Raw genomic sequence first — 27,156 nt, 5'->3', positions numbered from 1 at the left:
TTTGCTTATTTCTTTGTTTGGGCCTACAGCTCATAACAAGTCCTGGAAATGCTGGATGTCCATGTGTTATCCAATCATAAGGTAGATAATAGACGAATAATTACACATAAAAGGTTTAACACATTTTTTCACCAAATAACTTATTGTAATTATTGATCATTTTAAAAGAATGTTTTGAATGCATTCATAACACTTACTACAAATACTATTAAAATGTAATTCACCAGCTTTATTCAACATTATATTTAATTTAAATTTAGGAGTCAAACAAAACATCTGGACAGCAAACAATAAACTAGGAAATAAGAACATTTTCCTAGACATTTATACAATTGCAAAACATAATGTTTTAAAGACATAACCTCATTACTAGTCCATTGGAAAACCTGTGGACCAAATAATAAAGTGTGGAAGAAATTTATGAGCAGTGATGTTGATTCTTCTCCCTCCGTCTTTAGTTGTCATGGCTCCTTTGTGGTTGCTCCATCACTCAGCTCAAAGCAGAAGCTCATTCACAAATAAGCACACTTGTGAACCTCCAAAACCTGTCAAGTGACAACATATTTTCTCAGCAAGGAACGCAAAGACACACAAGTGTGAATGCCCACTGATGAGTTTAAAGACATATTTCCAAATAATCTAATAATATTTAGATGTGATGTTTGTGGTCACTATGTGATATTAGTCCATAAACCCCTCTTTGTATGAATGACTCATGAGCGTTGATGAGAGTTGTGCAGCAGCTATTTGTAAGTAAAACCTTCCTGTTGTTCATCCATCACTATTTTCCAAATTTGCCCCGCCACTGCCAGACTAATTACAGGGGTATGCCTCTGAGTGTAGGCTTCCAGCAGGTCCAGCCCTCAACCACAACAAGGTCTTAGAGCGCCCTCTTCTGTCTAAATGGCGCACCACCTAAAACATATGGATTCCAAAGAATAAGTAGGTTAATACTTTGAAAACACAAAAGGCACAAAAACGAGGTGAAAGGACGTCCATGCATATTATATTGGAGGTATAATTTAAAATACTAAAGACGTTAGTTTACTATCATGTTGCATTCCATCAAACTCACAAATGTTGTAATATAATAATAAAAATCATAAAAAAGTATATGATTTCCGTTTTCTGTTGATTTAGACCATTACCTAGTAAATGGTAATGGTCTAAACAATAAAACAATTACTTTTAAATTTCCTTACGGGTATTTGCTTAATAAGACAAAAGAAAGACTTATAATTCTGTTTTTTTAAAAAGAGGCGCCTTTTCCCTTTCTCCTTCTGCTGTGCCCTGCGTTCAAAGTTATCCATGTTGCCGTTGAAATATGCGTGAGAAATGCGTTTGCTTCTAAAGAAAGTCAAACGGGAATTTTTATTGAATCGTCAACAAAATGCATGCTACCAGGAGTGGGGTTCGAACCCACGCGGACATATGTCCATTGGATCTTAAGTCCAACGCCTTAACCACTCGGCCATCCTGGTACGTTCACATTGATCCCGAAACGATGCTTTCATAAAAGAAAAACTGTCAGTGTTTTCAACTCATTTTTCTTTTTGATTGTTTACTTTGTGGCTTGTGTTTTTATATTATCAACGTACACATAATGCATCACGAGAATGCATCTATTTCGCCGGGTACTAGCAGCTAGCAGAAAGCTAATCTGAGTGTTATGCAGCCAGTACCTACAACGAAAACACCTACATCGGTAGGCTATCTCGTTCATTACAATAGTGGGATACAATGAAATGCTTCAAAATTCAAAATAATTTCGTCATGTCCGAATAATACACGCATTGCTGGTAATTGTTGACATTCGACGAAAAGACGCTGCTAATGACGTTAGCATGGGGTTAACTGAAAGCGAAAGTTTCAACCCGGTACTTTGACGAGCGAACACCAGTCATAACTTTGCTTCGTTTAATATAAACAGTGTCCTATTTTAATTATAAACCACGTAAAATCGCAACGCAAACAAGACGGAGGCGCAAAATTGAGTTAGAGATTCACCAAAGTTAGAAATTAATATTCTCAGTCTCGAAGATTCTAGACCTGGTTTGCCTATTCCAGCCTTCTGTGCTCGCATTCTAGAAGTCCATGCTCCTCTATTAAAAATGACGCTCCACATCAAGTTTTGAAGTGTGAAAAACCCCCAACTTTGACCACTCCTACCCACACGTTGTCGGTCATTTCGTCCACTCTGTTCCGTAAAGAAAATAGCTCGTACTCTTCACCCCTGTATATCTAAATGATTTTTTTTATGAATCATTAAAAAAGAAGCTAAGCTACAATTAGAAACTAGAAAATTCCTGAAGAAATTTAACCGGGCCAAAGTGTGCCTTTCGCAAGTCAATCACTGCTCTCCTTATGCATTGCTATGGGCAGGCCCCAATCATCTAATTTGGACATTCTAAACCAGTGGTTCTTAACCTTTTTTGAGGTACCGAACCCATCAGTTTCATATGCGCATTCACCGAACCCTTCTTTAGTGATAAATATATATATATATATATCTTTTCAAAATTCAAGTAACAGCAAGTTACAGTGTTACTTTATTCTGGCCCCCAAAAATATTTTGGCCCCATAAAAGAATTTCAGCCCCTCAAATTTTTTTTTTTTTACTATTTTACTAATTTAAAAATAAATTTGGATTTTTTCAAAGAATGACAAATTTTTTAATAACTTCATTTTTTTATTTTAAATTTAGTTTGTTTTTTGTCATTTTGAATCCACAAAATACTTTTTGGGGGCCAGAATAAAGTATTGCACAAATTACATACCTGTAAATCAGTGAGACTTCTGATGTTTTTGGGAGACCAGTTCAGAGAGGCATGGCTTCACCTTGGCAAGTGCATCTTCAGAGCCAAATCTGTTCATTTTCTTCTTTTTTTTGCTCGACATATTTAGTATGGATTAAAATATTAAGAAAGAAACCACGCGACGTACAACCACGACAGCCGCTGATACTTCGCGCACTAAATTCCCCGCAGCACTGATTGGCCGAGCAATGTAACACGATCCTCTGCAGCCAGTGATGGCCAAGCGGGAGCTGCGTGTCATCATGACTTTACACAAGTGTGTCTTTACCTCCGCGGCAGAGGCTCCGCCGAACCCCTGAGACCGACTCATCGAACACCTGGGGTTCGATCGAACCCAGATTAAGAACCACTGTTCTAAAGAGTAATACTACAGATCAGGCACATAGAGTGACCTGTACAGGGATCAGATTTCAATGCATAGGCCTAATGAAAAAAGTGAATAAAGTAGTAAAACAGATTCATTTTTAAACAGAACGCAAATAATTAAACCAATTATAATTCCTAAATACTCTTGACATAGCCATAGACCATGTAAAATTTGATGAAGAGTCACCTGGGAGGCATAGAAGTTCCTTCAATAAAGCCTGAACAAAAGAAAATTTACATATGAGAAGCTACTGCCTATAATTAGCAAGGCAAAGTTTCTAGAAGACGATTCTAAACGTACCTTTTATATTGTCTTCATCGCTTGTATGCTACTTTCAGATCAGCCACTACTTTTACAAATGACATCACACAAGGAGTTATACAAGCCTTCAATTCTAGAAAAGCTTAGCCGGCCTCTGCTTCTAAAGACATCACACACGTGTATTACATATGCCTCCGGTTCTTGAAAACCTGAGGGACGCACCTGCTGTCCTGACATCAACTTCCTGGCGAATGTAGTTAGTGAATCACTCTTGGAGAATGTCATGTTAGTTGCTTGTGTAAAGCAACTAAACAAGCCACTGACCAAACATGTTTACAGCTGAACATTGTGACACTGCTTAATATAATTTCAAGAAATTTAAATTAGGTTTTTGTAATTGATCACAAGGGAGCATAACTGTTTAAGGACGATCAATGAAAAATACAATTAGTACTTTGTTGTTCCTCTACTTTTTAAAAAAATATATTGTTTTTTTTTTTTTAGGACAGCTTCCGTTCTGTGAGGCATTGATTACATTAAGAAAAACATTATCACTGGCTGATGATCAGCTTTGCAGGGAGGATAATTTCTTTTTCAATTACTGCTATAACTGTACGGTTGGTTTGAAATGCGGACTACTTCCTCGCTATGTTATTGGGTTAATCTTACTTTCCCAAAGAAACAATCTAATGCTTTTTGCTTCAGTACCAAGACTGATTATTATCTTCAAAAAATGCTTCATCATCAAAACTGATTGGGTTGATAGAATGTGGAAGCACCTAAAAGTGCTGGTGCACTTATTGCAAGGCAATGAGTGATTTCTATCCCAGCCCGTGGCCTGATATGCAGCTCCATGCCATTAGTGATTGTGAAAATGTGCTTGTTTTATTCATGGAGTCTTTAACTGCTATTCTGAAGGTATTAGACAAATGTAACTGCATTATCTCATTGACAAATGCAGACTTCATTGCTTAAAACTACTTTTACTCAATCATCTAAAGTTCCTAACTGCTCCCGTTTAGCTCTTTTCAGCTATAACAGCATGTATCTATCGCTTCAGGATTCTTATGTATGATTTTTGTGGTCCAACATAAACACTGAAAGTTTCCTTTAAAGAAAAGAAAATCAATGGGTTCAATTTGACAAGATGCTTTATTTTAGTTTAGATTTAAAGTATATAGAAAGACATCATTAACATGAGTTTATTCATCCTGTTTCATTTCTTGCCAACTTGTTAATTTATTAAGTGTTTTAAGCCCTATTCTTTTGCTTAGATTCAAAATTAGTGGATGTAATAGACTTATATATATATATATATATAACTTGAAAAACAAAGTATCCCCTAAGCTCATATTATAAAAACCCTAACCATGTCCATCTTAGAATTGCACATGGACACTGGGAAGTCTGAAATTCCCTTTCCTGTCCGTATCCCTCATATTGCCTTGTGTTAAATAGTTATTGTTTCCTTTGATTTTATTTGCATTCTGCTCTGCTCCCTATGGATTTTTTGTATGCTTTTTGTTGCTCATGTTTTTCATTAAATACCTTTTTATCATTTGCTCCACCTCTCCACTGTTCTGCATTTGGATCCATAATCAACCAACAACACATGACAGAATTATCTCCTCCGCATTGCATCAAGTGAAGAAAATATTTCAAATGTAAAGGACTGACTTACTTTGGATATCTCTGGCCTATATCTAAAGTGAACCAGTCTCCTGAACCTTCAGCTCTGAACTTCCCCTTACACAGCTCAGTGGACAGGGATTCTCTGCTTAACATCTCCTTGACCCAGCCCAAAAGAAGTCCCTTCAGGGAGACACAGGATGTTTTCTTGAGGTATCATTTGGCACATTTTGATATCCACCTAAATATTTATCACATTATAAAGAACATCAGGATAGCAATCTCAGACATGATGGGATAAAAAAAATATTTTAGCTAAAAGTAATGTCATGATAAAATCCTTCTGCAAGGTCTTTGTTAGATAGTGTTATGCATGAATAATATTCAGATTTCTAGGGATTTCTAAAGCTACATGAACTGGTTAGGTACAGTAGCTTTGCTACATTAATACTCCATACAAGAAACCACATTATGAAAAAAAGGGAGGAAAGATACAAAAAAGTAATAAAAAAATTTTGTTAAACAATGTGATTGCACCATAAACATTTATTTTCTGTTGCAGCCATAAAACGTCAAATCTGACCAATTACACATTAAAAGTTGCTTGTTGTTTATAAAGAATAATGACTTAAAATTAACAATGCATAAAACATCTCAAATGAATCAAGGACAGCTGAATTGCACAAACTTGAGAGGCAGTCTTGTTTACACTTCTGTCAACATATTTTAAACATATTTTGCTTGTAAACAAGTAGGTTTACAAAGGCACTTCATTCTACCTAAGTTTTCCCAGTAAAGTTTGGGACCAGTAAAGTCTCAATGGCAATAACTACATCAACAATAATTTAAAACAATTTTCATCACACCCCATTCATAAAATAATGAATTGAGAACCATACAGACACTTTCTACATAAACATATATATATATATATACAATCACTCTCAGGGTCATGGCAGCAATTGGGCATCCTAAGCAATTCACCAGTCCATTTCAGGAATTGAGATACTTGTTAATTTAATTTAGAAACAAGTTTTACATGAGTATATGTATTATATGTCAGTCTAAATGACTGTGCTAATTGCTCTACCTTCAGACCTACATTTAACTCCTTAAAGTTCTTGTCCTTCAACAACAGTGATATGTATTGCTTTGCAATAATAATTGGAATGTATTGAACAAAGATATTGCATTGTATGTGATTCTGGTCATTACTTGTAGCATGGGAAGCAACTGCAAAACATTTTCTTAAACGGGTTATTGTTGTCATGCTTTTTAGCTAGTTTAAGCTTGACAATGGCGTCTTGTAGGCCTGCATCGGTTTTTTGAACATTCGTTTGGACATAGTCCATCATTGGGCCCTGCTCCTCCACCAGCAGGGCAATGTCCAGGAATATCTCATGGATTCCCTTGATTCGGTTCTCCAGATCTACGAGCTCTTGATGGCGCTTCTCAATCTGGAAGAGAGCCGATCGGGCCGTTTTGCCTTCGCTCACGACATTGTCAGTAAAGATGTTCCACTGGCCCTTCTCAATCATCTCCTCCACATCTTCGCCTGATACATCGCGCCCCACTATCTCCATCTGCCTCATGATCTGGGCTTTGCAGTTCTCTCTATGGGTCATCTCGGCCTCGTTATAGTCAAACATTGCGTCTCGAAAGCCATTGCTGAGGCAAGCATACTGGGTTCTGGCGATCCGTGTGATTGCAGAATTTTCACCATGCTCTTCCTCTAACTTGTGAGCTGTTCCATCCATTTTGTGCAGGCAATCTAGAATACCCTCAGCCCTCTTCTTTATGTCTGCTCCTATAGCATTGGAGTCTTTTTTAATTGTGCTCATGGTAGTGTTGCCCTGGAGCATGCGAGAGTTCTGCTCACGGAGCCTTTTAACCTCAAGTCGGATAAGCTGTATCTCTCTATGTATATCCTGGGATTGAGAAAAGACATTATTGAGAGCAGGGCTGTTGTCAAACACAACCGCCTGATGAGGTAGCTCGTCTTCCAGGTCGACGTTACTGAAGGAGTCAGAAAAGGTGGATTCTTGATAGTCCACCGACTCATCACTGCCGGTGGGCATTTCCTGCAGTTGGCTTAGTCTGTCCCTCATGTTTGCACTGGATTTCAGGGGAAGCCTTGATATTTCAGGAGGATTGTCCTTCTCTGGTTGTTTTCTCTCCTATGCACATTAATAGAGATGACTCACCTGGCATATGACAGAAACACAAACTTTAGATTTACAATTTAGCAAAGCCTTCTGTAATTCCAGAAACTGTAGAGGAAGACTCAGGTTTAACAGTAATGTAAAATCCAGTAATTTTACAATAATGTTTATTTTTTAACTGGGTGTCTGAAAGTACTTTTTGTCTTTCTTCTTCCTTCAGAGTTAACCCCCCCCCCCAACGCCCATTACTGGCTTAACAGGTTCTCCAAAGAACAGGAAAAGGCGTAACTAGTGACTAAACTAGTTCTCACAACTTGTGACGTATGACGTCTTTGTTTAAGTATTAGTTTTTATCTTGAAAACAAGTGTGGCATCAAATTATCTTTTAAATCAGATAAAATTCTTCTACATCACATCTAGTAGTGTCTAGCAATTTTTTCATTCAGAACAATCTTAGCAAAAAAATAAATAAATAAAAATAAAATCCAGCAGAATACCAAATCTGGCCAATGAAGATGTTCAATTCATTTATGTGTAAAATAGATATCAAAATAATTAATAATTGTGTTCATTTTATTTTAACAAAATTTGTTTAGGGGATTATCATGTTTTCTCTCTCAAGAAGGAGAATCTTCTTAACATAAATTTTAGCAGACCATCAGGCAATATATTTCCTGAAACTCCATGGTACAGAATTAATCAAAATCTGCATATTTTGTTAAAATAATTTGGGAATTCTAAATATTTTGTCCAAAACATTAATCTAAGATACGTTTTATGTCCAAAATACATTTGTATGAATATGGCTATATTGATTAAGATCGAGAATGGACCGCAACGCACAATGACAACTTGTAATCTTTTCATCTCCATTCACAATTTCCTGAAAAAGGAGGTGAAAAAAGGCCCTCCTAATCTTATGCAGAGGTGACTTGATTAAAAGCAGGAGCCTTACCTGTTGCCTTAACTGTTGTGCGTGGAAATCAAATCTTGCCCTATGGTGTTGGCTGAGTGGAGCGCCTTAGCAGCATCTCCAGGTCTGGGGCCGGGCGCTCAGAGTGAGCAGGAAAAACAAAGCGCTAAACATGCGTAATGGAGCTCTTTGGATCCCTACAGCTGGAATTGTTCCGTCGTTTCTTTAGGGCGATGGACTGCGCCACGTCACGTACCAGAAAATATGTGACTTGAAGAATGAGGTCCGGTCGGTTTAGTCTGAAGTGATTGTGTTCACACAAGGTGTGAATGAGCTGTGAGAGCCATTACGCCTCTGCCATAAGTATAAACGTAAGTGAAACTTTTAAAAATGTGCTCCTTCAACGTTTCAGATTTATGTGCAGTTTGTTACTTTCAATTTGTAGCATCCAGGAATAGAAATAGATGAGAACCTGGACTGAAATAAGCGTCCGAAAAAGATTTTTCCAGCCACGCCCAAATTATTTTTAAAAGTGCTTTGTGTGTGGGCTTAGGTCTGACAGTGAGACGAATTAAAACCAACAGACAGGTAGAACCAGCTTCTTTTACGTGCATGCTCAAAAAACAAATAGAAACACATTGACTAAAAAAAAAAAAGTGAATTCGACTGTATGTGGATTTGTTCACACATCAAGTAGACTTTTAAAATCATAAACGAACATTCTGCAGTGTAATTAAATCAGCTGCGAAAACAATGTCTCAAAAATACATTTCTTTAAATACGTTTTTTGCATTTAAATTGGGGACACAAAACATACTATTACGTATTTCTGGAGTTATTTGTTGGGATCAAGGGCATGCACTGGAATGGTTCATTCCTATCTGTCAAATAGGAACTTTAATAATCTATATTGGTATTGTTGATTAATTGAATGTAGCCTCTTAGTTATGGTGTGACTCACTGCTCTGTCTTTAGTCTCCATTCTGTTTTCATTGTATTTTGGAATCAAAATAACTTTGCTGATGATTTACATATTTATTTGTCTTTTCAATTAAAAAACTGAAAAGTCAAACTTCAATAAAATTTGTACAGGATTGTCTCAGAGATAAATTTGGTTTGAAGATCTAGTTTCTCTATATAAAAAAAATGAAGTAGAAATTGTTGTGTGTTTGAGTTCCAGCACTCTTGGACAGGCATGACAGAACCACTGGTCATAAGTCATTTTTGGTGTCCAGCAGTCAGAAACATTGATTTTATTTCTAGCATCGGTTTCAAATGTTATGCTCAAATTTTATTGTTAAGGTTACTTTATAAGGTGAAAGCCTACTTTTCACAGTAGGGCATCAAGAAAACATTTTTTCTATCTCCTGGTTTTCCATAGAGACACTGAATGCAGGTGAGTTAATTGGGGGATTAGGAACAGCTGTGGAAAAAAGTAAACAGGCAGATTGAGGGAAGATGAACTAGACAAAAAGAAACTTCAAACCAAGAAAAAAAATACTAATATTGACAGAAGATAAATCCAAATGAAATCCAAAATAAATCCAAATGATCAAGAACAGAACACAAGATAAAAGAATGAACAATAGCATTTCTTCTCTTATGACTTTCTGAAGAGCAAACACTTGTCTTCAAATTTAAGTTTTCTGTCTGGTTCTTTTACTTGACCATAGCAACACATTTATTGACTTGTACCTGAGACCCATTATGATTAAGAGCAGAAAAGTCTTCAGAAAGAAAATATTTTGACATCTTAAGAGATGCAACATTATCTAATCTAGCCATGGATAGTATAGCAAGTTTTCCACTTGTAGTTGTTTAACAATATTTTATTCATACTAAAATATTATGCCAGTTTAACTATTCTCTATGCTTTTAAAAATATATTTTTAAACTAAAGAGTCATATCTATGTGGCAGATTGATAGTTAAATACTAAACAATACTTGTCCAACTCTTAACGTCTGGAGTGTTTTTCATACCTGGATAATGGTTTGGAGTTAAGTGACATGAGAAACAAAATCAGTTCCTTCCAAAATGGTTAGGAACTAGACAACAAATGAATGAAAAATACACAAAGGTTTGAAGATAAAAATAAATTAAATTGCTCTATATGCAGGAGAATAACTTACCCTAATAAGTTTCCAAGTTTAGTATGATTACAATTTAAACAAAAATGTTGCCATTTATAATCTTGTTGGACTTTTATTTATCGTCTTTGTTGGCCAGAGGATTATTTTTGAAATATTTCAAATATTGCATTATGTTTGAAAAATCAAGCCTAATCATTATTTTCCTTAGACTGGAGAGTAATCAATACCATGTGAAGCATTTAAACATCAATAACAGTGCAAAAGGTTATTGAGGTCTGAGATACACACCACTCAGTCATATGATCGTATCAGATGTTCTCCTGCAACAGTGGGGGATAAAGACTTTGACAATAAAGAAGGTTATAAAAGAAAAATTTCTGCATGAATGCCTTTCGTGCACATCATTTTATTTGTTCATGTATTCATTTGTAAGACACATTTCCAAACTACCTCAGCTGCATGGGATTGTTGTAAACACACAACACTATAAAGAGATTATAAAAGTCAGTGTATACCAATGACAAAGACAGAACCCAAATAATAATTTAAAGTCACAATTTTATACTCAGCAGAGCATAAAGTCTGTGTAAAGAATTGCATTTAAGAAGCTTCTTAACTTAATCCTGGGAAGACCATACTGTGCCATGGCTTTGGGGCTGCATCAACCAAAATAGTAGTGATGGTGAGATGAAGCCTCATGAGGCATTGAACCACTTGAGCCAACTGGTTCGAGAAAGGGTTCATTTCTTGAGGCTTCATGTGCACACGAAACCACCTACTGGCCAGGTGTATAATCACAGCCAGCTGTATCTTAACACGTGTGATGCATTGAATTTTTGTCTATTATGGCTCTTGGGAATGACTTCACAAAAGGTGTAGGACGAAATCATTTGTCTACATAAATTATGTATACACATATGTGTATAATAAAATATTGTTTGAATGTATCCTCTGTGTGTAATTATTCCCAAAATAGTAGTGTCATGTGATATGGCATGTTGTGTAATAAAGTGTTTCTGTGACTAGAAAAATGGCATGGGCTTAATCAGGCAGAGGACAGTGAAAGTGCTTTTGGAACTAGGGAGGGGGTAGTGAATAGGCTAATGCTTGTGTAACTTGGATGATTTCATGCATTTTTATTAAGAAACAACAATTTCTCCACAGTTTTTGGTTTCAAACGATTTCTCTTTTTTGACACTACATGGATGAGGTGTTATTATTGTACCCCAACTCCTTGGAGCACAATAAACACCTCACCTTTACAGAAAATAAGAAACAGTGAAAAATACAGTTCCTCATAAGCAAACCTAATGCATCTGCAAATGTTCAGCTCACCTTACCTTGTTAGGGCTTATCAAATCAAAATGTTCCCATATAGGGGAAATCCTCCTCTTTCTCGCCGGCTCCATCCTACTCCTATCCTGTCCTCGGGCTCCTAAATCTCCTGTCTATCTCTCTCCTAAACTCTCCAAACACCAAACTAACTGTCTCAAACTAAATAACCACTATCCAAACTCTGCTATCCAAACTACCAAAACTCTATCCACTCTCTCAACTGACCGCAACTCGCCTACAACAACCCACATTTTGAATGGAGCCTGTGGGGTTTCTAAAGCTGTCAAACCCCGCGCCAAACTCTGAGCCACTTCCCGAAGCAGTCACGTGGTACAGCCAGGCAGCGAGGCTTCGGACGTCATCGTTTTCGGCTCCTCCCCTAAATGAAGCAAGCTTTACCATAGTGAAGCTCCTCCCCTCGATACGCGCTTTACGGAAACGCCCCCTCCATTACTTGACACACGCCTCGAAGCCTCGGCACATCACGTAACATCACTACAAAATAGTATCTGCCCCTCTTAGTTTTATCTGTCAAACCTTGTGATGTCAGTCTCTGAAGACCCTGACAGTTTAAATTGCATTATAAAATAGACTAAATCTATGTATGGATGAATGGAAACTCCAATTGCCATCCAACTCCAAATGTTTTCAATAGGACTTAGATTAGGTAAAATTTATGACAATTTAAGAAAAAGCTGCTCTGATGGGCTGAACAACAAAGTTATCAGCGCACGGACAAGGACCCTTAGTTAAGAACAAAACCTGCTGCAAAATGTGCTCACATCAAGACAGGGCTTGACGTGCCTGCACAACCTGAAGCCCCATTACTCTGTTAAAATAAAAACTGAATTTTCAAGACGTCAGTTTCTTCTACTCAGCACAGGTAATTTTTTATGGTCCACTACTTGATTTGTTTGTTCCACAAGCCTCACTGTCAATAAGTTGAAAATATCTGTCTTACTTGTGTCTTACACGTCCGCTTCATTCAGGGGATGTGACATATAAATGAAATAAAAATGTAAACTTTTAATTAGCTGATTAATCCCTGTTTAATTTCAAATGCAGTTTTCAGTCATTTGTCTTCTATATTTTATTTAATATACATTTTGTTTCATGCTACTGTTTCTTTATTTTACATTTTGAAGTTCTTCTTGGAGCCTGGTTATAATTCACCAGCACAAAATACATGCAATTTCTTACCAGATCTTAAGATTTTAATCACGAGTGTATGTGCTTCTAGCTCCCTGACCTGCACTGGAGTGTTTGCTGATTTTGTGATGCGTACATTATACCCTCGGATTTTCTAAATAACCCGAAAATGGTCTGTAAAATTCCATGTTAATATAGAAAGCGACTGTTCCGAGCTTGCCTGGAAACTCGGGGGTTTGTTTTAACATAATAAACATTTGAAAGCAGTGACTTTGAAGTCATAAAAAGAGAAAAATTCAATTGTATGCAATTCGGAGAGAAACTATCACATTTCCAGTGAGTTGCGGTTGAGAGACTGCACGCTAATTACTTGGCATGCTATGCACTTTTTGTATTGTTATAAACCACCATTTAGTCTATTGGAGATTTGTTATATTTTGAGTTTTTAGAACGCACAGGGCTGTGGACATTTATATTTCCGAGTGCCCCTGAAGTTACCACATCTCCATCAGCACCCGGAGACTACCTCAACTTCTTTTCTTCCTCTAGGAAAGACTCCTTCGTGTGCTACTCTAACGGAGAGTGAAGGACCTTCTTGAGACCCAGAAACAAAGTAAGAAGTCACCATGAAGCTGGCTACAATTCGCAGTGTCTGCTGTAGCGTCCGAGTGCGTGCTTCCCGTTCAGGAAGCAGATTCAGCGGCATGTCGCGTGGATGTCTCCCGGTTGGGACGACAAACAGCCGGTTAACCCTTCGGACTGCTAGCACCGTTACTAGCAGCGGGACGAGCCCCACTTTAACGGCAAACTTCGGGAAACAGCTCAAAGAGGATGACTGGTCTGAATGCAACAGATTAGTGGGGTAAGAAACTTTGTGTATTAAACGTTTATATTTCAATTCAGTATATTTTGACTTAATTTATTTTAGAAAGTGTAACTATTATGTTGTACTTCGCTCGAGAGAAAAACGGCTCTGGTTTGGCTAACTGCCAGTTCCCCACGTGCACCCAGATGATTAGAGAGGCTATGGCCAGATGATGCAATCTCACTCTGTTGTTACTAAACATGCAATTTATACAGCAAACACGGTCAAAATTAATGGAAGAAATTAATGAATAGATGGATGATTGAGGGAAGTTAATTTATTACCAGTTAAGATGATATGCTGTAAACTCAGGGTAGTTTGTTTACAAAGTTCTGTTTTAAATATGGGATTTCAACTGACGTAATGTTGGTTTCTACTTTTACTTTTTGTGACTTTTTTAAAAGAGAGAATATTGCACCAACAGTTTAAGATAGAGCTGATAAAGTTTATGTTTACATTTCTGCGCAAAATGTAGGTCAGTGTTACTGTAGAGACCCCTCCCACTCAGTTACCAGAGATAATCGATCTTTTAGTCCCAATACAGACATTTAATTTGGCACAGAAGCTAACAAAATCTGTTCAATTTCAAATTGAATGTGGTAATCCAGTTGGTGTGTATGTGTATATATACCGGTATACATAGCGGTATATATATATATATATATATATATATATATATACACATATATATATACACACACACAGTACAGACCAAAAGTTTGGACACACCTTTTAATTCAATGAGTTTCCTTTATTTTCATGTGGAAATATGCACTAAACAACTGAAAATACCCCTTATATTCTAGTTTTTCAAAGTAGCAACCTTTTGCTGTGATTACTGCTTTGCACACACTCTGCATTTTCTTGATGAGCTTCAAGAGGTAGTCACCTGAAATGGTTTTCACTTCATAGGTGTGCCCTGTCAGGTTAATAAGTGGGATTTCGTACCTTACAAATAGTCATGAAAATAAAGAAAACCCATTGAATTAGAAGGTGTGTCCAAACTTTTGGTATGTACTATTTATATACTGTATATATATTGATTGATTGATCTATATTCATTTAGAAAATGTAAAGGAGGAAAAAAGAAGACACTGAAACAATTCAAGCAAAATTTTGCTCAGTAGCAAAACAAAACAAACAATGATCAAATATTTCTGGTGGAACAGTACAATAAATTGAATCGTAATCTTCATCACAATTCTTGGACAGTACTTCATTACCCAGTTCACAGTATATTTCAGTTCTACGGGTGTCTGTTTGGGGCTTTTAAAATCTGCTTGGTTTTCACTATGGTAAAGCTGTGTGCCTTAATGCTTATTTACAGGGAAGTAGTTCAGAATACCAAGGAGGCAATTGCAACACTGCAAAGAAGAAATCCTGACATCCAGCCCCTGTTAGTCATTTTACAGGTAATGTATGGCAGGATATATGTCTCGCCGTTCCGATGATCATATAGACAAAATATAAACTCCAACAATAGCCTTCTAACTTTAATTGACCAAACCTTTTTGACATGACTTGATTTTTCTTAATGTGCCTTTGACCTCAGGAGTATCTTTTTATTGACACTGTTGGATTGCTGTACAATCTGATTGATCTCTGTGTTTTAATCATAATTTTATTTTCATCTTGAAGGCTGGTGAAAATGGCAACATGTTGGAAATCAATAAGAAAATAGCTGGCAAGGTGGTCTTCCCTTTCTTCTTCTTTTTTTTTTACTCCATTGTGTGAATATGTATTTACTCAGTGGCTGAAATATCTGTGTCTGTCTCTTCACAGATTGGCTTGAATGTCACTCAGATTTGTTTGGCAAAGAAGTGCAGTGAAGATGAAGTAAGTAAAACTGACTCAAGGGTTGGATTCTTTGTAAGCAAGTTTGTACATGATTTGGCAGTCTTCTGTTGGGTGTGATCATGGTTACTTACATTTCAGTGATTTAGTCAGTACTTTAAATTTTATGCTTTTAATGTAATTATTTATTCATTCATGATGTAATTGTTAGCCTAGCTGCTTGATATATTGTTGGTGAAGCTGCTCAAAAGCTACTTTGGCTCAGCTGGGTCTTTCCTCCTTATTCATTCAGAAGCAACGGATATTTCTGGGAATTGCTCAGTTGTTTATTTAATAGTAGGTGATTTATAGGTCCTGGTGCTCCGTTTCTCTACTTTCACACATCTTTGCCATTTTTGTCTCTGTTTGTTTGCATGTAGATAATAGAAGAGTTGCTGAAGCTTAACGATGACCCCAAGGTGCATGGAGTCTTTCTCCACCTCCCCACATCTTCCCTCACTAGTCGAGTGCTCAACGCACTTAAACCAGAGAAAGATGTTGATTGGTAAGATCTTGTGAGAGTATTTTGTCTGACAGACGAATATTATTTCATAAGTGGTAAATGGTGTTGAACTGTAGCAACATGTAATAAGTTGCCTTAAAAGGGCCTGTGATGTGTACCCACAAGTCAAAAGTAAGCCACTGGTCATGGTTTGTTCTGTCTAAAATATTGTGCGTGTCACATTTGATCCAAATCAAGAAGGCCTGCAAAATATTAAGACAAATTGTACATACAGCACGTGTCTTCCTAAAATAAGGGAATGGGAACATTAGCAAGGTACGCTATATAATAACCACAAATTGAACGGGACTGGTTCAAAATCATGAAAGTTTATATCCTTTTACTTAAAAGGCCTTAAAAGTTATGCTCATTGCTTTTATTCTATCGGTATAATGAGTAAAGTTAACTTCTTTTCTTTGAAAGCAGAGCATTTGAACTTTTAGTAGACTGTATTTGATATTTTACCAAAGCTTCAGAAATATTCCTTTTTTGTCTATCAAATGCTGTCCAACCATAGAAAGTGTTGTCATAATTTTATTTAGTGAAATATGATGAACTTCAAAGTAGTTGCATAAAAAACAATAAATTTTTCTAAACTTTTTTTGTTTTGTTCTTTTTTTTCTTCTTGCAACATAGCATTTCCAATTTGAATATAGGCCGCCTGGTGAGAGGAGACATGAGCAAAGGTTTTGTACCACCGATAGCAAGTGCTGTTTTGGATCTGCTGGGAAAACATGGTGAGTTTCTGCTAAGACGAGCTCTGTGTCATTTATTGCAAGAACACTAGAGCATCCCTGTAAACGCAAAAGGGCTGTGATGATGTATATATTTTTTCTTTCAATGTTTGTCTTAATATACCTTTTCTTTGTTTGGCAGATAAAAGTTACCTCACTGTGACATAAAAATAACCTTTTGTATTTCCATCCAAACAGGACTTAGCATGTTTATAGTTTTTATGACAAAAAATGTCAAGTGAAATTTTAACCAAAGTTCTGTTGCTTCATCTTCTGTCCATTATTTTAGTAAATACACAAATACAGTAGTTGTACCATCAGATCAATTAGCAATGGAGGATGATGTCTTATACACTGTGTTTTGGTTAGTAATTTTTGAATACAACAAAAAAAGTGAAAGAACATTGTTGTTGTTTAAGATATATATGTATATATTTTTTTATTGAAATATGTTTCTCACCAAAGGTTTCCCCATGCACCAACACAGTTGTTGCTGATGAAATAGGATGTAGTCCTCTGTGTTTGACATGGACTGATCATCAGTGTTGCATGTTAATAATTTGCTTGTTCATGATGTTATTGCCTGCATGTGTGTTTATGCTTTTTGCTGTATTTGAAATAAAATATTCCAGAACAAACATTTTGCTTATTTAAACATGATGTCTGAGTAAACACTTTGTTACTCATTTTGACTAATTTAGAGTTGTGTAGAAGCAGAAGCATTAGAAAATGTGTATTATTATTGTTTTACACAATATTATCATTTAATTGAATGCTTTTCAGTGTTATATTTTTTATAATGGATGGATTTATAATTTTTTCTGAAATATTAGGAGAATTGTAAAGAAGGCTGGTTAGTTTATTGAACAGGGGATTCACATTCCAACATGTTGTAAATGTTTTTGCAGATGCTTCTTTGAAAGGAAAATCAGTGTTGCTGGTAGGAGAACAAGGACCACTCAGGTTGGCTCTACAGTGCCTGATTGAAAGAAGTGGGATGACAGTTCAAACAAATCATTGGAACTCAAAGACCTTGAAGACACAGGTTTGTTGAGTCGCATTTTACCTGTTTTTTTGATACCATTCTGCTATTCTAGTAAGTGACCACAAGGAGGCACTATTGGCTTCATAAAGTGTGATCCTAACTAAACTGATTTTTCCCAACTTATATTGATGTGTGTTTTTGTTCACCTGTAATTTATGTCTGATTTGCAAAACAAAGTTCTTAGTTATGTGTTTTCCCTTCTTTCTTCATCAGGTAATGCAGGCTGATGCTGTGTTTCTTTTAAATGTGGGAAACATGGACATACCGCCATCCTGGGCTCGACCAGAGACGGTCATCATTCACTGCGAGTCGGCCTCGGAGCCAGGTATGACTGATTACGTTCTACATGCTTCCATCTGAGCAGCAAGTTAACTAGACAAAGCATTTCTTTCCTCTTTTAAAAGATTAGTTTATTTACAAAGCACAATCAAGATATATGATGTCCAAAATAATATTTGAAATACAGGATGGAAACAAATCAGAAAGACTTAATCTATTCTCTGGCAAATTGGAAGCCAGCAAAGAGAAACGAATTCTGTTATTTGCTCTAATTTGCATGTGTGACAAATGGCTGCTTGTTAGGTATGATAGTAAGTGCATTGCAGTAATCAAAGTGAATAGAAATAAATGCATGAATAATTTACTTAAATACTCACTCTGACAACGCTTGTGTTAACTGAGCAATCTACTTTAACTGGGAAAACCTTTTTGCTGAATATATTATTTTTATTTTTTGTGGAAACTGTGTCCATAAGGAAGTTTCATCGTAGATGCGTCAGAGAGCTTTCTGGGGCACATAGACCTCCATAGATTTAATCATATCAATACTTTTTTTCCTTTTTATATGTATATTAGTACAAGTAAATTTCTGCTTGTTTTGCATAATATGAAATCCAGATGACAACCTCATTGACTTGCCCTCAACATCTGGATTAGCATATCTCACAGCTGCCTACAGAGCACAGGTCTGTTCTGTTCTTTTTACCTCTCTTTTACTATTATGTGCCTCAGACAATGATCTAATACTTTTAAAAACCTTAATTTCCATGTATTGATTTTTCCCTATTAGAACGTGACACATGGCTGCTGTCGGTGGCTCCAGGAGCAGCAGTACAGACCCTGGGATCTGTACAGCCATAAACTTCAACCATTAAACCCTGTTCCAACGTATGGACTTCCAAATATTAACACATTAAATTAGGACTTCCCATACATAACTGTTTTCTGTGACTTTTTTATCGTACATGTGCACAACAGACATTCTTAGACTGTGCTTTTAAAATGAATCTGTCATGTTGTCATGGTATTCAAACAAAAAATTCCTCATCTGCTGTTTTAGTGACATTGAGATCTCAAGGGCTCAGACACCAAAACCTGTTGCTCAGCTGGCCGAGGAAATTGGTTTGCTGCCAGAGGAGCTTGAAGCTTATGGGAGGAACAAAGCTAAGGTCCAACTCTCCCTCTTGGACCGCCTCCACTCACAGCCTGATGGCAAATATGTTCTGGTTGCTGGGTGAGTGTCATCGCATAAATGAATATTGAATTTCCTATGAAGAGCATTTTGGAGTTCAGACACAACTTGAGAAGCATCAACCACAATCTGAAGTCAAAGATAAAAACAAACATTATAAAATCTCCTTTTGTTTGTCTATTTAGTATAACACCAACTCCATTTGGTGAAGGTAAAACCACAGTGACTGTAGGTCTGGTTCAGGCTTTGTTTGCCCATCTCAAGCTCAACTCCTTTGCCTGCCTTCGACAGCCTTCTCAAGGACCAACCTTTGGAATTAAAGGTTAGGATTAATAGGTGTTGGATGCATCCTCTCTGGATTTTTTTAAAACTAAATTAAGAAGGTAAACATTGGTTGTTCCAAAAACAAATTTTGTATTTGAAATGATAATGCTTGTGATAAGGGTTGCGGTTGTTTTTACTAAATGCATTAAAGCATGGAAAGCCAGAGATCTGGAGATGATCTTAAACATCGGGATTAATGAAACTTCGGTTTATGCATTTTTAGGTGAAGTAGTTCATTTATAGTTCAACACTCACCAGTTGTCCCGTCGTCTTTCTTTAACTGTTCTACCTCTGCTTTATGCATAGGGGGAGCTGCAGGAGGAGGTTATGCCCAGGTCATCCCTATGGAGGAGGTAAGACGTATTGACGGGCAGAACTAGAGAAGGCTTTAAAGATCTGAGATATGCAGAGACAAGGCATTAAAAAAAAGTTATCCACACATTTCTGTAAAGCTGTGATTATATGCTTTACACAAAGAGGGATAAGCGTAGTAGAGGGGAGTATAAGGGGTGATGAGGAGTAGAGTTGAAAAGCTCCAGACTTTTCTTTCTACAACAAGCCAGCTTTCTTTTTTCAGTCTCTAATTTCACTTCCATAAGAAATAACTTATTAGACCTGAAGAATCAGTTTTCATGTTGACTTTGAATGACTGGAGATCAGCTTATCAGAAACTTAAAATTCTGTTCTTTTTCTAACCATTACCATTATTGTCATTACTAACAAGCTTTGCAATCCAGTCCTTCACAAAATGTCTTTTTTTTCCACCCATAAAACACCTTGAACTCCCCCATCAGTTCAACCTCCATTTGACTGGTGACATCCATGCCATCACAGCAGCTAACAACCTGCTGGCGGCAGCCATCGATGCCAGGATGCTCCATGAGGCAACACAGTCTAACAAGGTGACTGTAAATTAAGGACAAATGCGTAATTTTCTTAGTATTTGGTTTATTAAGAAAATAAGTAAATCTAACATTTTCAGCTTCAAATTTGTTCAAAATGTATTTGTATTTAAAAAAAACAAACCATTTTTTTTTCTCATGTAGTCCCTGTTCAATAGATTGGTTCCTTCTGTATATGGAGTTAGAAAATTCTCTCCCATCCAGATCTCCAGGCTTCGGGTAAGTCTAAATACTGCAATATGCAAAGTTCTTGAGCGCATAATACAATTGATGGATGATTGCTTTCTCCACTATGGGTGCTCAGTTTACCTTTTAAAATACACTCTATTCATATATTTAAGTTATTTTTGTTAAGTTTTATATATATATATATATATATATATATATATATATATTAGAATAATCATTCTTACTGCACATTTTGTAATCTGGCAGTAAAATCCTCAGATTTTTATAATCCTGTTTGCATTTTTTATATTTCCAAAACATCAGAGATAATCGGATGGCTGTATTTGCTTGAGTCCAGTGACAAACCTAAATGTTGCATTTACCCAATACTTTTTTTCCCCAAAATACATAGAGAGGAATCCAAAATCTGTATTTATTTATTTTTTGTTCTCCTCTCCATTTCAGCGTCTTGGTATCAATAAAACTGATCCTGCCTCTCTTACACCAGAAGAAATCAGTAGCTTTGTGCGCCTTGATCTTGACCCTTCACAAATTACCTGGCAAAGAGGTATTTCTACAACTACAAGTTCCCTTGCTCACCGTAGTTGGTTGTAGCAAACTCTAAGACATACTGTAGAGTTGTGTTTCTTAAATCTGAAAAATACTTGAGCTTAACCTTTTAGTTGCTTCTAGCTATTATTTCAAACATTTGAAATTTTATGTACAACATTCTGCAGCAAAATGTTCAAATTATGCATTCATTCAGCAGATTTGATCATTTATAAGCCAACATTTATTATTGTTTACTCTGTTCATACTAGCTGCAGAAAACTCTGCTCACTCAGTTGTAACTAAAAAAAAGAAATAAAAAAAAACATACATGGGCAAATCTAAATGATTTGTAAATGTTCTCCAGTAATGCATTTATTTGGATAAAGAGACATGGGCTGCATTAAAAAAAAAAAACTTGCCAGACTAAACTCAAAATGGTACTGGCTGGTCCCAGGCCACAGGTGGGGATCGCTTGGCATTGCTTCAGAGGGACAAACTGCAGAGTTAAAACAGCATGACTTGGACTGGGACTTATTCTGAAGCATTATAAAGTCCGTACAAATACGTTACCATTAGGGAGAAACATCCGAGCATTGATCCATCCCTGGTTAACGCACCTTAAAATCCTAAATGGTCCTCGTTGTGTTGCATCCTGAAGTTATTTCATGTTAAATGAATGCTACACGTGTAATCAATCATATTTCTATACCAGAGTGAGGTGAGGATTGCTTTTGGGGCGCTACGTTACCTACAGCAATGTTGGTTTAAATTTGTCAATGACACAAAGCAGCTGGGCACTGCTATGACTGATGTGGTATTTATCCCTGTGGCTGCACAGGCCATTTTTAAGAAAAAGTCCTTGAGATTAAAAAAACAGTTAAGTTTAAGGGTGAGAGAGAAATGTGTCTTTTTTCCCCCTCTATTTTCTATTGCACTAAATGACCCAGTGAATACTGCTTAGCTCACAGGGATCCCAGCTGCTGGGAACCACAAAAAAGCCACAAAGAAAACTTTCTTACCCACAGATTTGAAGACTTGTTTTATGTGCTGAAGTAGGAAACTTTGACTGATTACACTGCTTATCTTATGAAGGACTTTAACAGTTCAAATAGAGAATAAATTTGCTGCAGATTCAGTGATAGAGGTATCAGTTTTAAATAGATGGAGGAATTAAAAGATTATGCAAATTTTTGCATTCGACATGTCTGTAAAATCCCAAAGTACTTAAAAAGAAATGCTGTTGGTTTTGATGCATTTATTGAATAAGTCAAAATATTTACCATCTTTTTGTCTTTATGATCTTGATCACTAAAAGATTAAATGGCCAAGTACGATCTTTGGGAAATCAGTGGGTTCATTTCTAATCCAAATCTGCAAATGTGCATTTATAATGTATATTACTTGTCACTTTCATTATTGTGAGATAATATGTAATTTTGCTTTTTCAGTTGTTGATACAAATGACCGTTTGTTGAGGAAAATCACAGTGGGACAGGCAAGCACTGAAAAAGGACAGATCAGAGAGGTATGGTGGTTTAATGTCATGAATCGTCTGACACTGTTATTTCCTAATTGTTAAAAATCCAATGAAAATTTTAAACATGAGAATTTGTTTAAAAGTGAAGAACTAATAGTTTTTAGCTTAATGCATTAATCTGACCTCATGGTCTTCTAGTCTTTAATCATAATATGCGAACTCCTTGTTGATTTTCAAATGTCTTTTACTTGCCTACCATTTAATGCTTCAAAACAATGTGTGAAGAAAAAAAAATGCATAGTAACATTTTCATGTTATTGTGGTATTAAAGTATTTTTAAAAATGTATGATTTATTTGCTTTTATTTACAAGAGAAACTTTTTTATTTGGGCTAGTGCTAAATTAATATCACATAAATTGTTGGTTATGAAACTACTTGTTAATGTAACATTTTTATTTTAATTGTCATTGATTTTGAAGCTGGAACCAAGATCTAGCTAACCCCCATTAAATTTAGTAATGATTTTCAAGTGCTTGTTGTCATTTACCTTTTTGCTGTTCTCTTCTTTGTAGAGTAACACAAGTGTAACAGACTGACTTTTGCTGGCTTATTAGTCAGGTGATTTATTTTGTTAGCATTAGCTCTCACCTGCATTTTAAAACCGCATAAATAAGACTAGTATGAGTAAATGGTGGTGTTTCTTTAGTGTCTATGCAATAACTGTTTGACATAATTCTAAATTCTGAAATGTAAGTTAAAGAAATGCTTGGGAGTCTTCTTTCAGCCAGCTCACTGGACGTGCACAGCAACAGGTGGAGGAAGAGCAAGGCTGCATTTATCTGTAGAAAACTTTGGTTATGCAATGATTTTCTCTGGCATCTCATTGAAATGGCATTAAAGCATATTCACAGTTTAATGAATTATTATTATTATAATTTTTTTTTTCTAAGCTAACATTTTAAATCCTCCTTGTACCTCGATGATGTTAACAGGCCCACACCTATGCTCCACCGCACTTTCTGTGATGCTGCCCAGCTGTACTTTAGCCACATATCAGCAGTAATGACAGCTAAATGAAATTCAGCGAATAAACAGTTCAGGTCCATGGGAAGCAAGCAGCCTTAAGTGAAAGCAAATGTTTACACAAGAAGGAAAATGACCCACCCATATACACACAGCTACACTCTTCCACAACCACCTGAAATAACCCCCTAAGCTGTCTCAGCATATGCTTATATTTACTGCCATCCATTCTGTTTCATTCCTTTGGCCTCCACCTTCCTCCACTAGTGGATACCCTATAAGCCCCTCAGGGTATCCTGGGAGTGGGAGGGGAGATCCTGAGGTCCTTGTTGGATTAATATGGTTCAAGACATGTTTCTCTCTCTGTTAATGTGTGTGTGTGAGAGTCATGGAATGAAGACGTCCACTGTTATCTGTTTCCCTTTTTAAATGATCACTTATTCACTCATGTTCTTCAAGTCTTTTTAGTTTCACATAAATTACAGAAGAATCTCGCATTGAAATGAGTTGAACGTGTTTCTGGTTACATTTTCTCCATCAAATCATCTCTCCAAACTGGGCTGCATTCATAAGCCATATTTTGGTACCCAGGCAAAAAAAAACCAGGTGACTAAAGGAATTTTTTTTTTTTTTACCTTGGCACCACAGTGTTATTTCTGTTGTCTTGAGAAATACTCTATTGATATAAAGTCATTAGTGTTTAGACTCTCAAATCTGTCTTTATGTAACAGGGTGCTTTTTACAGCACAGTTTTAAAAAGGTAAGGGTGGAAATTATTGTGCATGGTTGTTTTGAATGTGCCATACTTGCAAAAATGTAACTTATATTTTCTCTCGACTTTTAGACTGGTTTTGACATTGCAGTAGCCAGTGAGATCATGGCTATTCTGGCCCTCGCGGATAGCCTAAAGGACATGAAGAGCAGATTGGCCCGCATGGTGGTGGGATCCAGTCGCTCTGGAGAACCTGTCACAGCGGAGGACTTGGTGGGTTTTAGGAAGAAATTATTTCATCCCAAAGAATGTTCTAACTCAACTTTCCAGTGTTTGCTTCATATCTGTAAGCACTTTGATTGAAAGATTGCTTAAAAAAATGTTGGGACTTAATGGAAAATTTATATTTGGCTCTTGTTTGAACAAAAATCTAAAAATGAAAGTGTCTGGCAAAACCAGATAAAGAGTCTTTCCATAAATATGGATTCTTAATTCCAATTTGCATGATTTTATGGTCAATGGAAACAGTCAGTGAATTAAAAGATGGACTGAGATAAACAATGATGTTATTGTTTAACATCGTGTTGGATCTTGCTGTCCTCCTTATGGCTTGTAATAAGACTTTCTGTTGATTGTACCTTTATCTTTTTCCATTGGCCTGTTTTCTGTTTCAAAACTGATAACTGTTAATTTGAGTGTATAATTTTTAACGTTTTACAAAATGTCTGTAATTTAATTGTGTACCATAATTCTTCCTCCCTGCAAATTTCCACCAGTCAGTTAAAAAAAAAAAGTATGCTTTCTGGGTCAGACGAACTAATGCTTAACTCTCTCCACCCATGTTAGTTCAAAGCAACATGTGCAGTTTGCTTGTATCTCATGAATAGGATGTTAAGCAGAGTCTTCCTGCTTCTTGCATTGTCGGCCTTCACTTTCTCACACATGACTGCAATGTTTGAGAGCAATAGACAAACAAATTGACCATAGTTCACAGGGGTACAGTTTTTATTTTATATTTTTGCTCATATTTGAAGATTTAGCATATAACTATAAACTATAGTGTAGAAATGGAAGTATGGAAATTACTTAGTAATCAACAATTACAACTCCTTGGCTTATTTTGGATGCTTTTAAATTTATGGCCTGTTGTTCATAAAGTCTTTGTTTCCAACAGCTGTCCTCATTTTTCTTTCTTTCTTGTCTGACAGGGTGTAAGTGGTGCCCTTGCAGTGCTAATGAAAGATGCTATCAAGCCCACACTGATGCAGACCCTTGAGGTGAGAAAAACACATAATCTCATTTATCAGTTGAATTTCTTCATGTGCATGTGTAGTTAAGCACAAAATGTTAACTATTCGTACTCCTACTCTTTTAATGTGACAAACCTGTTTTTTCAAAACTGAAGAAATATTCAAGTTTTTGCATGGCCCAGGCAGAGTCCTGACTTAGAACACAGGAATAGAGCTAAAGATGAGGGTGATGGCAAAGAGACCTTCCAATTTGAAAGACTTTTAAGGTGGAATAAATGTAGTGGGTATCCCAACTGTTTATTCATGACTGCATGTATCTGTAGGCATATTATACAATGAAAGTTTCTAACCCTACAGGAGTGAAGACTATTTTTCACTTAAGCTGTGATATCTGATGCGATAACTAGAACAGATAACACACTTGGATGTAAACTTTGTTTTAGGCTGAAAAATGCTGCACAATGTTTCTTTGTTTGTTTTCTTGGACTGATATAAAACTGAAATTTTCAATGTTAACAGTCATGCATCATCTTGCTTTTTGTTTCTTTAAAAAAATTTTTTTTTTACTTAAACTGACATTTTTTGTTTATTTGTTCCTTGTTGAACAAGAAGTTTGATCACATCTTCCAAGTGGGGAAAAATAAACACAGCTTGTGACACGTACTGTGTATTCTGAGCATGAGGAGGGGAAGGGGGGAGTTTTGTATGGAGCAAAGATTTTGTTACGCTTTGGGTTTTTGTTTTTGGAGGAAGCTCTACGGCCCTGCTGTGTGAAACCATTTCCTGTGTGGGCTTCCTGTGATTCTGGTCAGGGAGCTGGTATCGGGACCAACCGGACCTCAGAGCTGCATGAGAACTTTCCACCGAACTTGACCAATTATTCCCCTTTTTGCCCTCTTGACTTCTCCTGGTGGTGAACAGAGATTCACTCATGAAACTAGAGCTCACATATGAAAACGTGTATTTTGTTGTAATGGACTTGTCTTTATATCAGATGGGATGGAGTCTAAAAGAGACTGAGCATGAGAAGAGCTTTTTTTTTTTACCTCTCCCTGTGTACGTGTCTGTTTAGTAAACCTCAGCCATTCTTTGAGGTTTTCCAAACATCCTCTCTCCACGGGGTTTCAGAAAACAACTCCAGGCATCTTTCCTGAGGGGGAGACTGGAGAGCGTAGCATAAACTGAGCCTCTCGAGTCCTGATGCTGCCTCATGTCAAAGGTTACAGAAGTTATGCATGATTTTGCAGCTGGTATGATGCACAAGTTGCTCAAAATGAGGAAATATTGACATGATCTCGATGTTCCTGTTATGTTGATCTTCCTTTCCTGCCTTCATTATCCCATTCAACAGTTGGGGATTTGACACTCTGGGCTTTCATCACTCTGCTGTCGCTGATGCATCTCCTGAAAGAGGTGGAAAGGGTGAAAGTTCAGGGGTTGCAAACGAGCATTATTCCGGTTGTTTGACGTTTACATTTATGTTGAAAACATGAATGACAAGCATGGAATAAAATCATTTTCCAACTGTGCACTTAGTTTCCTCCTACAGTAAATGCGGATCTGATTCATGCAA

At 36.6% G+C, this 27,156-nt stretch overlaps 2 protein-coding genes and 1 non-coding gene across 3 annotated transcripts in view; 1 reads left to right on the top strand and 2 right to left on the bottom strand.

Moving 5' to 3' along the window:
* Positions 1 to 1,398: 1,398 nt before the first annotated feature.
* Positions 1,399 to 1,481, bottom strand: trnal-uaa (transfer RNA leucine (anticodon UAA)). Its single transcript has one exon. It is a non-coding gene; the product is annotated as a tRNA-Leu (tRNA).
* A 4,118-nt stretch (positions 1,482 to 5,599) lies between these two features.
* On the bottom strand, positions 5,600 to 8,394 carry LOC114159107 (syntaxin-11-like). The gene is made up of 2 exons (XM_028041204.1): positions 8,191 to 8,394; positions 5,600 to 7,277 (listed from the first exon to the last, which is right to left on the bottom strand). The coding sequence occupies exon 2, from the start codon at positions 7,179 to 7,181 to the stop codon at positions 6,285 to 6,287; it is 897 nt and encodes a 298-aa protein (XP_027897005.1). The 5' UTR covers positions 7,182 to 7,277; positions 8,191 to 8,394; the 3' UTR covers positions 5,600 to 6,284.
* Positions 8,395 to 13,215: 4,821 nt separating this feature from the next.
* Positions 13,216 to 27,156, top strand: part of mthfd1l (methylenetetrahydrofolate dehydrogenase (NADP+ dependent) 1 like) — a 28,621-nt gene continuing 14,680 nt past the window's right edge. Inside the window, exons 1-19 of the mRNA XM_028040768.1 lie at positions 13,216 to 13,586; positions 14,917 to 15,001; positions 15,228 to 15,278; positions 15,372 to 15,425; positions 15,803 to 15,927; positions 16,561 to 16,661; positions 17,567 to 17,703; positions 17,917 to 18,028; positions 18,601 to 18,668; positions 18,773 to 18,870; positions 19,043 to 19,216; positions 19,360 to 19,496; positions 19,805 to 19,851; positions 20,293 to 20,400; positions 20,545 to 20,619; positions 21,034 to 21,136; positions 22,569 to 22,645; positions 24,466 to 24,606; positions 25,542 to 25,610. Of these exons, the coding sequence (XP_027896569.1) occupies positions 13,351 to 13,586; positions 14,917 to 15,001; positions 15,228 to 15,278; positions 15,372 to 15,425; positions 15,803 to 15,927; positions 16,561 to 16,661; positions 17,567 to 17,703; positions 17,917 to 18,028; positions 18,601 to 18,668; positions 18,773 to 18,870; positions 19,043 to 19,216; positions 19,360 to 19,496; positions 19,805 to 19,851; positions 20,293 to 20,400; positions 20,545 to 20,619; positions 21,034 to 21,136; positions 22,569 to 22,645; positions 24,466 to 24,606; positions 25,542 to 25,610 (1,998 nt within the window). The 5' untranslated portion in view covers positions 13,216 to 13,350. The remainder of the gene's footprint in view (positions 13,587 to 14,916; positions 15,002 to 15,227; positions 15,279 to 15,371; positions 15,426 to 15,802; positions 15,928 to 16,560; positions 16,662 to 17,566; positions 17,704 to 17,916; positions 18,029 to 18,600; positions 18,669 to 18,772; positions 18,871 to 19,042; positions 19,217 to 19,359; positions 19,497 to 19,804; positions 19,852 to 20,292; positions 20,401 to 20,544; positions 20,620 to 21,033; positions 21,137 to 22,568; positions 22,646 to 24,465; positions 24,607 to 25,541; positions 25,611 to 27,156) is intronic.

This window comes from Xiphophorus couchianus, chromosome 15 (assembly GCF_001444195.1).
Source record: "Xiphophorus couchianus chromosome 15, X_couchianus-1.0, whole genome shotgun sequence".
NCBI classification, from domain to species: domain Eukaryota; kingdom Metazoa; phylum Chordata; class Actinopteri; order Cyprinodontiformes; family Poeciliidae; genus Xiphophorus; species Xiphophorus couchianus.
Note: the sequence above shows the minus strand (reverse complement) of the source record. Positions and strands in the feature narration are given on the sequence as shown.